This window comes from Manis javanica, chromosome 9 (genome assembly GCF_040802235.1).
Source record: "Manis javanica isolate MJ-LG chromosome 9, MJ_LKY, whole genome shotgun sequence".
In the NCBI taxonomy this organism is placed as follows: domain Eukaryota; kingdom Metazoa; phylum Chordata; class Mammalia; order Pholidota; family Manidae; genus Manis; species Manis javanica.
Window position 1 is genome coordinate 87,963,452 of NC_133164.1, and position 16,763 is coordinate 87,980,214.

The 16,763-nt window shown below is 39.3% G+C and overlaps 1 protein-coding gene across 1 annotated transcript in view; it reads left to right on the forward strand.

The window, feature by feature from the left end:
• Positions 1-16,763, forward strand: part of MIB1 (MIB E3 ubiquitin protein ligase 1) — a 146,038-nt gene that overhangs the window by 86,763 nt on the left and 42,512 nt on the right. Inside the window, exons 11-12 of the mRNA XM_017657469.3 lie at positions 3,182-3,379; positions 6,174-6,325. Coding sequence (XP_017512958.1) covers positions 3,182-3,379; positions 6,174-6,325 — 350 coding nt within the window. The remainder of the gene's footprint in view (positions 1-3,181; positions 3,380-6,173; positions 6,326-16,763) is intronic.

Here is a 16,763-nt window from a genome sequence, read left to right on the forward strand (position 1 = left end):
TGCAACAACATGGATGGAGCTAGAGGGTATTATGCTCAGTGAAATAATCTGGTCGGAGAAAGAAAGACAAGTATCAAATGATTTCACTCATCTGTGGAGTATAAGAACAAGAAAAAACTGAAGGAGCAAAACAGCAACAGACTCACAGAACCCAAGAATGGACTAACAGTTACCAAAGGGAAAGGGTCTGGGGAGGATGGATGGGAAGGGAGGGATAAGGGTGGGGGAAAGAAAGGGGCATTATGATTAGCATGTATAATGTGGGGGGTGGGCACTGGGACGGCTGTACAACACACAGAAGACCTGTAGTGATTCTACAACATCTTACTATGCTGATGGACAGTGACTGCAATGGGCCATGTGGGGGGAACTTGGTGATGGGGGGAGTGTAGTAAACATTATATTCCTCATGTAAGTGTAGATTAATGATACCAAAAAAAAAAAAGACACAATCATAGCTCCGAAGAAGCTCACAGTAAAATAAAAATGATTGACTTGCAAATAAATAGCTATACTGTAGTGTGATTAATGGAAGGAGAGGGAAATTTTGGGAGAGTTGGCAATTTCTATAGGAGAGGGATTGCCTGAGCTGAGTTTTAAAAGTTGTCTATTCTTAAGCCATCAAACTGATGAATGAGAACATTGAAGTCTGGGAAGCAGCACATGAATAGATGATGTGAAATAACTTGGTAAATTAAGACTTTTTTATGTGAGGGAACCATGGCAGCAGATGAGTCCACAGAAGTAGGCTTTAAGAGCGGTTTTTTCATTATGTGGTAGTTATATTAAATAGTTGTAAACATAAATTCTGTGTTTTACACAGAGAATTCTTGTGTGTAGAATAGATTGAGGTAAGAGTAGGGTGTGTTATAGTAGTAAGTCAGGTGAGTGACAAAACCTGAATTAGTGGTAGAATTGGAGAATAGAAAACAGATCTGAGCATAAATGAAGGAGTAACAGCTGTAAAATCTGGTGCTAGCATGAAAGGGCTCAGGGAGAGGAAGTAGATGTGCATGACTTACAGATACTGTTTTTGTTGACCATGGTCTATGGTTCTATCAGCTTTTAAAAAAGGGAAGACTGGAACAAGAAGAGCAGGTGTTGGATGTTTGAGAAGAAACAAGTGGGACAAGAGAATAGAAAGAACCAAGATAAGTTTTAGGTGTAACTTGAGGGCCCTTCACATACCTTTTAGGTGACCTACTGAGGTCAGGTATAATATTGTCCCTCAACATGGCATTTTCTGCCAGCATCAGAGACAGAATAATGAGTGTATGTTTTAGGTTTTTTTTTTTTGGTGAGGGTGGTGGTACTAAAATGGAGTCAGAAGAAAGCCACAAAACCTGTAAGTTACGGTCTTCATGCAGCTCAGGTTTTCTAATTTAGAAGAATAACCTGGAAATAAATTTGATTGTTTCCTGGTAAGTTTTCCAAAATCTTTAAATTTTTCTTATGTATTTCCTTTTGACATATATATTGGGGTTTTTAACTTCTTAGTGTTTTTCTTAGACATAAGTAAACTGTTGATGGTACCTGCCTAAAAGTGTTTCAGTAGCAGTTTGTTAATAGTCTTCATTATATGCTACACTTCATAAACAGTTCCTGTTTATATTCAGTGAGTGTTAGTGGATTGATAGTTTTTTAACTGAAGGAGAACCACTAGATATGCTTAAAAATTATAATATAAAATAAATGCAAATTGGAAGTTAGGAAGATCTTAAATCTAAGATTCTGAAATACTGAAGTGTGTTACTTCTAGAGGTTAATCACACACACACACATAACTTTTTTTTTTTTATGAAAAGCTTGCTTCTCTGGGATGTTTAAAGATAATGCTGCTCAGAGGCACTAGAGTTGAATCTTAAATCTTTCATATAGTAGTTTGGCAGTTCCTTTATGCTCAAGGTTGTGAGGTAACACAAACTCCTAACTTGCTTTAGCTGTAATATTAGTAAGGTAGAAATACTGTTGAATCATGGTTTCCTGCCTTTTCAAGAATGGTTGTCCAATCATTGTGGACTCCTATGTGAGCGGTCTTAACTTTTAACATCTGAGAAAATATGCAGGTCAAAGACTTTTGAATTCTGCAACTGCTTAGAATAAACTTTCTTTTATTTTAAATGTATTTAAATATAATGTTTATCTGTGTTATCTTTGAAAAGGAATTCAGATAATCCAGAGTACCATGTGGATTTTCAAACTGCTTGCAAAAACTAGAGTCCAACAGGGGCTGGGACTGTGGGTTGGGAACCACTGCTCTGGAGAAAGTTTTAGAATAAGCTTACTTCTGAGTATTAAAATTTGAGATGTAGCCTGGAATAAAGACAAGTATCCTTTTAATACCCATCTCCATCTTGCATCTAGCAAGGTAATAAGATTTCTCTTTGGTGTGGACGATGTATATTATCTTCATGGAGTGGACTATGTATATTATCTTCATGGTGTGGTACAGGCTTTTTTTACCTTTAAAAAGTATTTTCTTAGCATTTGAAAAAAGTTTAAGCAGTTGGGTCTTCACCTCTAATCTCTTCAGAAATATCCTTTTTAAAGAAGGTACTACTGGATTGTTCTGAAATAGTCTTAGAATTTTGGATGCATGAAATTATTCTAGTTTGTGTTTCATTTTTATCTTGTAAGATGGTACTTCATTTTTTTCTGTTCTTGAATGTATTGAGAAAGTGTATGCCTGCTCACTAGCTAGAGATGACCAATGTTAACATGTTGATACATTTCTCTTCCTTAAAGCTAATTGAGGTAACACTGTCTGGTATCCTTTCTTATTTAAATCATTGACCTAATGTTAGTATAATTTTTATGTCAATCCAATTTTTTAAATGGAAAAATGTCTTTGTAATTTTTTTTAAATGGAAAAAAGGTTTATATAATTGTATCACAATTCAATAATTTCCTAATTTGCTAACCATCATGGCTGATGAGTTAGGACTAATGAAGTACTGAACTACTGCTATTAATTGTTGGTCCAATATATATGCAACATGATATGTTGATCAAGTTCATCACTTACGTTTGAAATTAATCTAGTCAAATGAATCTCTATTTTGTTGGCTCCGTTTTGCTTCCTTTTTTCACATTAATCTGGTTCTTTATGAATTGTTACAGCTTCAAGCTTATTTTTCTTTCTCAAATACTCACTGATTCTGATTTAAATGCTGACATTTAGGATAAAGATGGAGATAGAGCAGTTCACCATGCAGCTTTTGGGGATGAAGGTGCTGTTATAGAAGTACTGCACCGAGGCAGTGCTGATTTGAATGCTCGGAACAAGCGCCGACAGACGCCACTTCATATTGCTGTCAATAAAGGTCATCTTCAAGTCGTGAAGACTTTATTGGACTTCGGCTGTCATCCCAGTCTCCAGGTAAAAGCCTTTAAAGAAATATATTCTGCAAGTATTGCTAGAATTCTATTAAAGGGAAATACTAAGTACTGTGGTTAAGTATTTCTTTGTTACCAGTTGGGTTTTGTAGGATCAGTCATACTAAATAATACCAAAGGTATAGAATGTGATAAATTTGGCAGCTATTTCTTCACAAAGAAGCCTTTTTGTGAGAATGTGTCAGTAGATCAGTTTTATATTGGGGGTTTGGGTGGGGACTTCTTTGATAAAATAACAGCTTATGAGTTGATTTTATTTAATTTTATTGATCATGACATTGAACTTCAGTTTAAGAAGTGTAATAGGCTGTATTAGTTGTTTTGTAACTCTAAATTATTTTAATTGTAGCTTAGTTTATCTTAGAGTCTAGTCTTGGAAAATATAGGGTATTAGGGTTGATTTACAGTAGGACCTAATTTTTAAAGTGAGACTCATCTAAGAAATGATTCTTCCTGTATACAGTTTCAGGAACCACATGAATTAGATTGCATAGCTCTCAGAGAAATAATGAAGAGGAATAATGGTACCTGGGAGTAAGGGTTTGAGAACTGGAGGAGTTGAAGATTTTGTTCAGCTAGTAGTTATAGAACCTAACATATCTGAGGTGCAGACATTTGGAGACTGACAGGTTGGGAACTGAGAGGCTTTAAGTAGATGACAGGGTAGGATGGTGGGGGGAAAGGTAGGGGATGTTGATTTGTTGAGGGAGAAGGTATTTATACCTGCTCCTTTGGTTTTTTGTCTGAAATGGGAGGCAAAGTCATCTGTTGAGAGAGTGCAGAGTGGAGGGTGTGGAAAGGATAATTGGAGAGAGTGGTGAGGGTTTAGAATAGCTACTGTGGGGACCAGAAGGCAGGACAGATCAGGGCCTATGGAAGCTTATACTAACCATGTTAAGAACCCCTCGCAAGTTGAAGACTGAGTTTTTAGTGCTGCCAGATAGGAGGATAGAAAAAGGACAGTTGGGTTTGTAGGGAAAATGGAAGTTTCTGTGACCAGAATCCTCCCCTGACCTAAACTACTTGCTGATGTAATTGGCCTACTGCTATGCTAATGCTTACACACCTGTTGGCAATGAGATATTATAGTCGGTGTTACTGTATAAAGAACCTCACCCAGTGCTCTGTCCTCAGAACAAGGACAGATTGTGAACACTCCAGAGGCAGAGTGATAGCTGCCACAGTGAGAATAAAGCTTGGTATAAACTCTTTTATCCCTAACTTCCTTTGTTGTTATTCAGTCTCACCTAATCCAGAGTGAATTTGCCCAGGGGCAGTCCCCCTCAGGCGAGACAGGATTGAATTGCTTTGGGTATTTTATAAGGGTGGGTGAATACATGCCTGGGATTGGCAAACTTTCTGTGAAGGGCCAGATAATAGGCCTTCATGTGGTTTCTATATTATTATTCAATGTTGCAGTTACAGCATGAAAGCAGCCATAGATTATACTAAGGCTGTGTTCCAGTGAAACTGTTTACAGTGTCTTGCCAGTGGGTTTCAGCCCTGGGCAAGTTCACTGTGGATTCAGTAAGACCAAAAAATGATGGTGGAACATTCTTGGGGTGAAAGGGTTTTTACCCAACTTTATCCCCATGGTGGCAGGCCAGTCACTAGAATCCTGTTCACTCAGAGCGAGCCTGCATGCAGCAAGCCAGGCTCTGCCTCTGGACCTGTTTACCCCTGCAGCTGTTTCAGTCTCTGTCCCTGGCGCTGCCACCACTCCAGTCTAGTCTGTGCCCTCCTGCAGCCTTGCTCCTGTGCCACCGTGTCACCCAGAGCACTGGGTGGAGCTCTTTATATAGGGTCAATAACAACATATAGCCCACATGTTTGTGGTGAGCAAGCTGACTAGGGCCAGGTGAGAATCCTGCCCCTAAGAACCTTCACTTTGTCCACAACAACAACAGGTGTCAGGCTGGATTTGGCAGTTCTGGTATATGTCATAGGTTAGGCTGTATGTAACTTAACTGAAAAGAGTATATATGAAACTATGAATGAATGAGTTTTAAATTACCCATTTATTCAGATGACTGATAATGAATAACAACTTACTGTTAAATCTGTTGATTAGTGAAGAAAAGCTTGAAAAAAAGACTGAGGCTGCTAACTTTCCTTTTACATTTGTTTCATTTTGAGGTAAATAGCCACTTTCCTGCTCTTTGAAAACATTTAGATTAATGATTCTCAACTGTTTGACTACACAGTATATTCAGCTGGGAAGCTCTGAAATACTACTAAAATGCCTGAATCTCCCATCCCCAGAGATTCTGATTTAGTTGTCTTGAGAAAAGCCTGGGTATCAGCATGCTTTTAAGGGCTCCTCAGCAGAGTCTGAATGTGCAGCTAATGTCGAGAATTACTGATTTTCACTTCATTGCTGTGGGGCCCTGAGACTGGTGTAGGGCTGGTATGGAATTTCAGGGCACAACAATTAATGGTAGGAATATAGCGTAACAGCATTTTAAACTAACAAATTTTGGGGGCAGCCTTTTCACCTCATTAATTTTGAAATTAGCTGAATCATACTTAAGGGTACATAACTTAATTGACTTTTCCTTTTTTTTTTGTAAAACTACAGCACGTTTGTGTTTTCTGTCTAGATTGAGTATGAATATTTAATGTTTCTTGCCCACATTTTCAAATTTAGCAGCATATTTTGCTGACGGTTAGGTATGGCTTCTGTTTTTATTTAGTAGTTCAGTGTAAGTATTAATATTACATGTGAAGATTGATTGAAGAACTAATGAAAGTCTCTTCTAAACTTAAAAAAAAAAAAGGATTCTGAAGGTGATACCCCTCTTCATGATGCAATAAGTAAGAAACGTGATGATATCCTGGCAGTTCTTCTAGAAGCTGGAGCAGATGTTACCATTACAAACAATAATGGATTTAATGCTCTACACCATGCTGCACTAAGAGGAAATCCCAGGTAAAGATGTCACCTTTTATGATTTTATTTGCAGATTAAAATATTTTACTGTTGTTGGGTCTCTTTCTGATACTGATGAGGAAGTAATTTTGGCTTATTTTAGTATTTTAAATCATTTTAAGGTCTGTGGAAATTATATAAACTGAATAGGTCAGTTTTAGGTGATTGTTGTTAAAACTAGTACAAGTATTATGAAATGACTATTTAAATATATATTAAATATGGATATAAAGTAACAGAAGTATTCACTTATATATGAAGATTTAATTAAAACACATTCCATTTTGAGATTTATGTTTCTTCAAAATCATTCTTAGGCTTTCCTCTCATCCCATGGTCCTATTTGCCTAGTAATTATTTTTTATTCTTTGGCTAAATAACTAAGTTACCTAAATAGTTAAAAAAAATTTTTTTTATTAAGGTATTATTGATATACATTCTTATGAAGGTTTCACATGAAAAAACAATGTGGTTACTACATTTACCCATATTGTCAAGTCCCCACCCATACATACCCCAATGCAATTATTGTCCATCAGTGTAGGAAGATGCCACAGATTCACTGTTTGCCTTCTCTGTGCTACATTGTTTTCCCCGTGACCACCCCCATACCATGTGTACTTAACATAATACCCCTCAATCTCCTTCTCCCTCCCTCCCCACCTGCCCTCTCACATCCCTCCCCTTTGGTAACCACTAGTCCCTTGGAGTCTGTGAGTCTGCTGCTATTTTGTTCCTTCAGTTTTGCTTCATTGTTATAATCCACAAATGAAGGAAATCATTTGGCACTTGTCTTTCTCCACCTGGCTTATTTCACTGAACTTAATATCCTCCAGCTCCATCCATGTTGTTGCAAATGGTGGGATATGTTTCTTTCTTATGGCTGAATAGTATTCCATTGTGTATGTGTACCACATCGTCTTTATCCATTCATTTACTGATGAACACTTAGGTTGCTTCCATATCTTGGCTATTGTAAATAGTCCTGCATTACTAACTACAGTCACCATGCTGTATATTATAGCCCCATGAATTCTTATTCTCTGGTTCCATGTTACGTTTTGTATCATGTTTCCTTTAAGTTTTTTGTTACTTGTTAGCTTCTTAGGATCACCACTAGAGGGTGAGCAGAAAGAACAAAAGGATTTTATGCTATTGCTTGTTGTTACCTATAATATTGATATATAATATAGGATGAAATGGCCATATTTTAGATTATGTATTGATTTATGGTTTTCAAATTACAAGCATTAGAACACATTTTCCTTCGGCATTGTGAAGGAGACAAAATAGTGGTATGTGTTCCCTGCCTTTCAGATAGAAGATGGTGGTGATAGCAATTACCAGGTGCCAGGCTTCTACTGAGTGCTTTACTGTTTGATTTAATCCTTTCAACAGCTTTTTGAAGCAGGTGTTAATCTCATCTTTTTTATCGATGAAGAATATGGGGCTTTTGAAGAGATGAATTTATTTCTTCAAAATCCCACAGCTGACTACTAGAGCAGCTGGAACTTGAGCAGGGTCTATGTGACTTTAGATTCATAACTTTTAACCACTTTATATTACTTTTTCAGTATTATGGTCTGTCTGTGAGGCTCAACTGAAACACATGGATAGCGAATGGCTAACTAAATGTCTATTAATATGTCACCTTGCTGCCTGTGTGCTTAGCGATTCAACTTCCAATTAGTTCTTAAATTCCATTTATTCTACCAGTCTTTCTAATATATTCCATTCATTCTGTTCCCATTGTTGCTGATCTGAAGTGCTCACTGCTTTTACCTAGACTATTATAGTATGGTTCTAATTGTTCTCCTTGATTTCATTCTTATCTCTGATTTAACTTTCAGTTACCAAGGTATTTTAAAGGCATAGTTATAATGGCTGCTTTCTCCTGTTTCCGAATCTTCAGTTGCTTCCTATTGTACATAGAATAAAATCTGTTTATCTTGAACTTGGCATTTGAACTCATTTCAGGTATGTCCTAAGCCTGTCTTTCTAACTGTCCTCCCACTAATTAAAATCCTTCAGCCCATCTTGCCTTTTAAATACATTTTTTTTTTTTTTTTTTTTTGAGAGGGCATCTCTCATATTTATTGATCAAATGGTTGTTAACAACAATAAAATTCAGTATAGGGGGGTCAATGCTCAATGTACAATCATTAATCCATCTCAAGCCTAATTCTCGTCAGTCTCCAATCTTCTGAAGCATAACGAACAAGTTCTTACATGGTGAACGAATTCTTACAGAGTGAATAAATTCTTACATGGTGAACAGTACAAGGGCATTCATCACAGAAACTTTCGGTTTTGATCATGCAATATGACCTATAAACCATCAGGTCAAATATGAATATTCATTTGATTTTTGTACTTGATTTATATGTTGATCCCACATTTCTCCTATTATTATTATTATTTTTATTTTTAATAAAATGCTGAAGTGGTAGGTAGATGCAAGATAAAGGTAGAAAACATAGTTTAGTGCTGTAAGAAGGCAAATGTAGATGATCAGATGATCAGGTGTGTGCCTATGGACTAAGTATTAATCCAGGCTAGACAAGGGCAGCAAAACATCCACGGATGCAGAAGATTTCTCTCAAAGCAGGGGGGGTGAGGTTCTGAGCCTCACCTCTGTTGATCCCCAAATTCTCACCTGATGGCCCCCCTGCGACTGTGCCTGTCTTAGGTTGTTCCTCCCTTGAGGAATCTTACCCGTCTCTGGCTAACCAGTCATCTTCCGGGGCCATACAGGGAAATGTAAAGTTGGTAAGTGAGAGAGAAGCCATATTGTTTGCAAAGGTTAGCTTTTTACTTCTTTGCAGATTTATGCCCTGTGGCTTCTATGCCCAGCACTTGTCTCGAGGTATCTTTACCACCTGGAGGAATTATGATACTCGGTAAATTCGATATGAGGCACGAATTCTATTTAAAGTTTGTAATTAGGAAGGAAGAAGAAAAGCTATAGATGTAGCATATGAAGGAAACTTGGGAGGATTGATTATTTCTTTGACATATCTTCTTGTATAGTACCTTAAGTATGTATAGGTTTTAAACTACTAACTAATTTGCACACACATATTGACATAATAGGAATACGGTGACATAAACAAAGCAAATCTATAATTACCAGCCATCTCCAGTGAAGCCAAGAAAACCATTTAGGCACCCTAGGCATTTGTGAAAATTTATCTATGATATGATGGATATTTTCCAACTGTACTTGAACCATCAGACAAATTAAAGCAGCCCATTTCTGGGATCTGTTCACATCCCATATGTTCTTTTAACCATAGATAGTCTATAGTCATGAGATTTTGGGGTGCTACAACTTGCACCCCTCCCAACTCCTGGTTGAGTTCCAACAGTACAGATCCAGTCAAATTCGTTGTCTCACTGTATGCACATGCCAGCCTAGACATCTCCCTCCTCCTTCTCATGGCAAGTCCAGGAGATGGTGGGCTGGGTGCAGCCACAACCGCAGCATCATCCGGATCCCTGTGGAGGCTTTTTGATGATCATCCCCCGGCACGAGTCCTCCAGAGAGTGCTGATGCCGGAAGCTCCTCCTCATATCGTATCTTAGTTCATTTTCTGGGTATCCAAGCTAGGCCTTGATCTTCTGCGTAGAAACAAACAGACCCTTTGCCCACACTTTGACATGCCCTCTATACCACTGTGCAGAACTCATTGGAGGTCAGCACACAGTAACTGCTTTTTTTTTTTTTTTTTAATTAAGAGAAAGGAATATTATCAGAAAAGAGTACCTCCATAGCTGATCATCTGACACCCTTTAAGTGATCAACATTAAGGATATTTAAAGCATGCGTTGATCTTTGATTTACCAATAGTTTTATCCTGTTAAGGAGTAATCCCCCTTTTCTTTCTTTCTTTCTTTTTTTTTTTTTTTAAATTTTTAATCTACACTTACCTGAAGAATACTATGTTTACTATGCTCTCCCCTATATCAGGTCCCCCCTAACAACCACATTACGGTTACTGTCCATCAGCTTAGCAAAATGTTGTAGAGTCACTACTTGTCCTCTCTGTGTTGTGCAGCCCACCCTCCCCTTTCTCCCTCCCCCCCATGCATGCTAATCTTAATACCCCCCTTCTTCTTCCCCCCCCTTATCCCTCCCTGCCCACCCATCCTCCCCAGTTCCTTTCCCTTTGGTACCTGTTAGTCCATTTTTGGGTTCTGTAATTCTGCTGCTGTTTTGTTCCTTCAGTTTTTCCTTTGTTCCTATACTCCTCAGATGAGTGAAATCATTTGGTATTTCTCTTTCTCCGCTTGGCTTATTTCACTGAGCATAATACTCTCCAGCTCCATCCATGTTGCTGCAAATGGTTGGATTTTTCCACTTCTTATGGCTGAGTAGTATTCCATTGTGTATATGTACCACATCTTCTTTATCCATTCATCTACAGATGGACATTTAGGTTGCTTCCAATTCTTGGCTATTGTAAATAGTGCTGCGATAAACATAGGAGTGCATCTGTCTTTCTCAAACTTGATTGCTGCGTTCTTAGGGTAAATTCCTAGGAGTGGAATTCCTGGGTCAAATGGTAGGTCTGTTTTGAGCATTTTGATGCACCTCCATACTGCTTTCCACAATGGTTGAACTAATTTACATTCCCACCAGCAGTGTAGGAGGGTTCCCCTTTCTCCACAGCCTCGCCAACATTTGTTGTTGTTTGTCTTTTGGATGGCAGCTATCCTTACTGGTGTGAGGTGATACCTCATTGTAGTTTTAATTTGCATTTCTCTGATAATTAGCGATGTGGAGCATCTTTTCATGTGTCTCTTGGCCATCTGTATTTCTTTTTTGGAGAACTGTCTGTTCAGTTCCTCTGCCCATTTTTTCATTGGGTTATTTGTTTTTTGTTTGTTGAGGCGTGTGAGCTCTTTATATATTCTGGACGTCAAGCCTTTATCAGATCTGTCATTTTCAAATATATTCTCCCATACTGTAGGGTTCCTTTTTGTTCTATTGATGGTGTCTTTCGCTGTACAGAAGCTTTTCAGCTTAATGTAGTCCCACTTGCTCATTTTTGCTGTTGTTTTCCTTGCCCGGGGAGATATGTTCAAGAAGAGATCACTCATGTTTATGTCTAAGAGGTTTTTGCCTATGTTTTTTTCCAAGAGTTTAATGGTTTCGTGACTTACATTCAGGTCTTTGATCCATTTTGAGTTTACCTTTGTATATGGGGTTAGACAATGGTCCAGTTTCATTCTCCTACATGTAGCTGTCCAGTTTTGCCAGCACCATCTGTTGAAGAGACTGTCATTTTGCCATTGTATGTCCATGGCTCCTTTATCAAATATTAATTGACCATATATGTTTGGGTTAATTTCTGGGGTCTCTAATCTGTTCCACTGGTCTGTGGCTCTGTTCTTGTGCCAGTACCAAATTGTCTTGATTACTATGGCTTTGTAGTAGAGCTTGAAGTTGGGGAGTGAGATCCCCCCTACTTTATTCTTCTTTTTCAGGATTGCTTTGGCTATTCGGGGTCTTTGGTGTTTCCATATGAATTTTTGAATTATTTGTTCCAATTCATTGAAGAATGTTGCTGGTAATTTGAGAGGGATTGCATCAAATTTGTATATTGCTTTCGGCAGGATGGCCATTTTGACGATATTAATTCTTCCTAGCCATGAGCATGGGATGAGTTTCCATTTATTAGTGTCCCCTTTAATTTCTCTTAAGAGTGACTTGTAGTTTTCAGAGTATAAGTCTTTCACTTCCTTGGTTAGGTTTATTCCTAGGTATTTTATTCTTTTTGATGCAATGGTGAATGGAATTGTTTTCCTGATTTCTCTTTCTATTGATTCGTTGTTAGTGTATAGGAAAGCTACAGATTTCTGTGTGTTGATTTTGTATCCTGCAACTTTGCTGTATTCCGATATCAGTTCTAGTAGTTTTGGAGTGGAGTCTTTAGGGTTTTTTATGTACAGTATCATATCATCTGCAAATAGTGACAGTTTAACTTCTTCTTTACCAATCTGGATTCCTTGTATTTCTTTGTTTTGTCTGATTGCCGTGGCTAGGACCTCCAGTACTATGTTAAATAACAGTGGGGAGAGTGGGCATCCCTGTCTGGTTCCCGATCTCAGTGGAAATGCTTTCAGCTTCTCGCTGTTCAGTATAATGCTGGCTGTGGGTTTATCATATATGGCCTTTATTATGTTGAGGTACTTGCCCTCTATTCCCATTTTGCTGAGAGTTTTTATCATGAATGGATGTTGAATTTTGTCAAATGCTTTTTCAGCATCTATGGAGATGATCATGTGGTTTTTGTCTTTCTTTTTGTTGATGTGGTGGATGATGTTGATGGATTTTCGAATGTTGTACCATCCTTGCATCCCTGGGATGAACCCCACTTGGTCATGGTGTATGATCCTTTTGATATACTGTTGAATTCTGTTTGCTAATATTTTATTGAGTATTTTTGCATCTACGTTCATCAGGGATATTGGTCTGTAATTTTCTTTTTTGGTGGGGTCTTTGCCTGGTTTTGGTATTAGGGTGATGTTGGCTTCATAGAATGAGTTTGGGAGTATTCCCTCTTCTTCTATTTTGTGGAACACTTTAAGGAGAATGGGTATTATGTCTTCTCTGTGTGTCTGATAAAATTCCGAGGTAAATCCGTCCGGCCCCGGGGTTTTGTTCTTGGGTAGTTTTTTGATTACTGTTTCAATTTCTTTGCTTGTAATTGGTTTGTTTAACTTTTGTGTTTCTTCCTTGGTCAGTCTTGGGAGGTTGTATTTTTCTAGGAAGTTGTCCATTTCTTCTAGGTTTTCCAGCTTGTTGGCATATAGGTTTTCATAGTAGTCTTTAATAATTCTTTGTATTTCTGTGGAGTCTGTCGTGATTTTTCCATTCTCATTTCTGATTATGTTGATTTGTGTTGACTCTCTTTTTCTCTTAATAAGTTGGGCTAGAGGCTTATCTATTTTGTTTATTTTCTCAAAGAACCAGCTCTTGGTTTCGTTGATTTTTGCTATTGTTTTATTCTTCTCAATTTTGTTTATTTCTTCTCTGATCTTTATTATGTCCCTCCTTCTGCTGACTTTAGGCCTCATTTGTTCTTCTTTTTCCAGTTTTAATAATTGTGATGTTAGACTATTCATTTGGGATTGTTCTTCCTTCTTCAAGTGTGCCTGGATTGCTATATACTTTCCTCTTAAGACTGCTTTCGCTGCATCCCACAGAAGTTGGGGCTTAGTGTTGTTGTTGTCATTTGTTTCTATATATTCCTTGATCTCTATTTTGATTTGTTCATTGATCCATTGATTATTTAGTAGCATGTTGTTAAGCCTCCATGTGTTTGTGAGCCTTTTTGTTTTCTTTGTAGAATTTATTTCTACTTTCATACCTTTGTGGTCTGAAAAATTGGTTGGTAGAATTTCAATATTGTGGAATTTACTGAGGCTCTTTTTGTGAGCTAGTATGTGGTCTATTCTAGAGAATGTTCCATGTGCACTTGAGAAGAATGTATATCCTGTTGCTTTTGGATGTAAAGTTCTATAGATGTCTATTAGGTCCATCTGTTCTAGTGTGTTGTTCAGTGCCTGTGTGTCTTTACTTATTTTCTGCCCGGTGGATCTATCCTTTGGGGTGAGTGGTGTGTTGAAGTCTCCTACGATGAATGCATTGCAGTCTATTTCCCTCTTTAGTTCTGTTAGTATTTGCTTCACATATGCTGGTGCTCCTGTATTGGGTGCATATATATTTAGAATGGTTATATCCTCTTGTTGGACTAAGCCCTTTATCATTATGTAGTGGCCTTCTTTATCTCTTGTTACTTTCTTTGTTTTGAAGTCTATTTTGTCTGATATTAGTACTGCAACCCCTGCTTTCTTCTCACTGTTGTTTGCCTGAAATATGTTTTTCCATCCCTTGACTTTTAGTCTATGCTTATCTTTGGGTTTAAGGTGAGTTTCTTGTAAGCAGCATATAGATGGGTCTTGCTTTTTTATCCATTCTATTACTCTATGTCTTTTGATTGGTGCATTAAGTCCATTTACATTTAGGGTGACTATTGAAAGATATGTACTTATTGCCATTGCAGGCTTTAGATTCGTGGTTACCAAAGGTTCAAGGTTAGCTTCTTTAGTATCTTACTGCCTAACTTAGCTCGCTTATTGAGCTGTTATATACACTGTCTGGAGAGTCTTTTCTTCTCTCCCTTCTTATTCCTCCTCCTCCCTTCTTCATATGTTGTGTGTTTTGTTCTGTGCTCTTTTTAGGGGTGCTCCCATCTAGAGCAGTCCCTGTAGGATGCCCTGTAGAGGTGGTTTGTGGGAAGCAAATTCCCTCAGCTTTTGCTTGTCTGGGAATTGTTTGATCCCACCATCATATTTAAATGATAGTCGTGCTGGATACAGTATCCTTGGTTCAAGGCCCTTCTGTTTCATTGCATTAAGTATATCATGCCATTCTCTTCTGGCCTGTAGGGTTTCTGTTGAGAAGTCTGATGTTAGCCTGATTGGTTTTCCTTTATAGGTGACCTTTTTCTCTCTAGCTGCCTTTAAAACTCTTTCCTTGTCCTTGATCCTTGCCATTTTAATTATTATGTGTCTTGGTGTTGTCCTCCTTGGATCCTTTCTGTTGGGGGTTCTGTATAATTCCATGGTCTGTTCGATTATTTCCTCCCCCAGTTTGGGGAAGTTTTCAGCAATTATTTCTTCAAAGACCCTTTCTATCCCTTTTCCTCTTTCTTCCTCTTCTGGTATCCCTATAATACGAATGTTTTTCCTTTTGTATTGGTCACATATTTCTCTTAGTGTTGTTTCATTCCTGGAGATCCTTTTATCTCTCTCTATGTCAGCTTCTATACGTTCCTGTTCTCTGGCTTCTATTCCTTCAATGGCCTCTTGCATCTTATCCATTCTGCTTATAAATCCTTCCAGGGATTGTTTCACTTCTGTGATCTCTTTCCTGACATCTGTGATCTCCTTCCGGACTTCATCCCACTGCTCTTGCATTTTTCTCTGCATCTCATCCCACTGCTCTTGCATTTTTCTCTGCATCTCATCCCATTGCTCTTGCATTTTTTTCTGCATCTCTGTCAGCATGTTCATGATTTTTATTTTGAATTCTTTTTCAGGAGGACTAGTTAGGTCTGTCTCCTTCTCAGGTGTTGTCTCTGTGATCTTTGTCTGCCTGTAGTTTTGCCTTTTCATGGTGATAGAGATAGTCTGCAGAGCTGGTACAAGTGACCGCTGGAAGAGCTTCCCTTCTTGTTGGTTTGTAGCCTTTTCCTGGGAGAATAGCGACCTCTAGTGGCTTGTGCTGGGCAGCTGTGCGCAGACAGGGCTTCTGCTTCCTGCCCAGTTGCTTTGGGGTTTATCTCCACTGTTGCTGTGGGCTTGGCCTGGCTGGGGCTGTTCCTCCAAAATGGTGGAGCCCCGTTAGAGGGGGAGCAGCCAGGAGACTATTTATCTCCGTAAGGGGCCTCTGTGCTCCCTGCTGCCCAGGGGGTTAGAGTGCCCAGAGATCCCCAGATTCCCTGCTTCTGGTCTAAGTGACCTGTCCTGCCCCTTTAAGATTTCCAAAAAGCACTCTCCAAACCAAAACAACAACAGCAACAATGAGAGAGGGAACAGAAAGGAAAAAAAAAAGAAAAAACACGCGATTTTTTTTTTTTTTTTCCTCAGGTGCCGGTCCCAGGCACCCGCGCACTGGTCCTGCTGCCCTGTCTCCCTAGCACCAGGGTCCCTGTCCTTTCAAGGCTTCCAAAAAGCACCCACCCACCGGTCCCGCAGGGAAGGAACGCTCAATATTCTTTGTCGTCAGGCACTGGTCCCACGCACCCGCTCACCAGTCCTGCCGCCCTGCCTCCCTAGCACCGGGGTCCCTGTCCCTTCAAGGCTTCCAAAAAGCACTTGGCAAAAAGAGAGAAAAAAAAAGGGGAAAAACGCGCGATTTCTTCCGTCCTCAAGTGCCGGTCTCAGGCACCCACCCACCGGTCCCACAGGGAAAAATGCGGGATATTCTTTGTCCTCAGGTGCCGGTCCCAGGCACCCGCTCACCAGTCCCGCCGCCCTGCCTCCCTAGCACCGGGGTCCCTGTCCCTTTTAGGCTTCCAAAAAGCACTCGCAGAAAAGAGAAAAAAAAAGGGGAAAAACGCGCGATTTCCTCTGTCCTCAAGTGCCGGTCTCAGGCACCCGCCCACCGGTCCCGCAGGGAAAAACGGGGGATATTCTTTGTCCTCAGGCGCCGGTCCCAGCCACCCGCTCACCAGTCCCGCCACCGTGCCTCCCTAGCACTGGGGTCCCCGTCCCTTCAAGGCTTCCAAAAAGCGCTTGCCATAAAGAGAAAAAAAAAAAAAAGGGGAAAAACGCGCGACCTCCTCCGTCCTCAGGCACCGGTCTCAGGCACCCGCCCCCAGGTCTCGCAGGGAGAAACGCGGGATATTCTTTGTCCTCCGGCGCT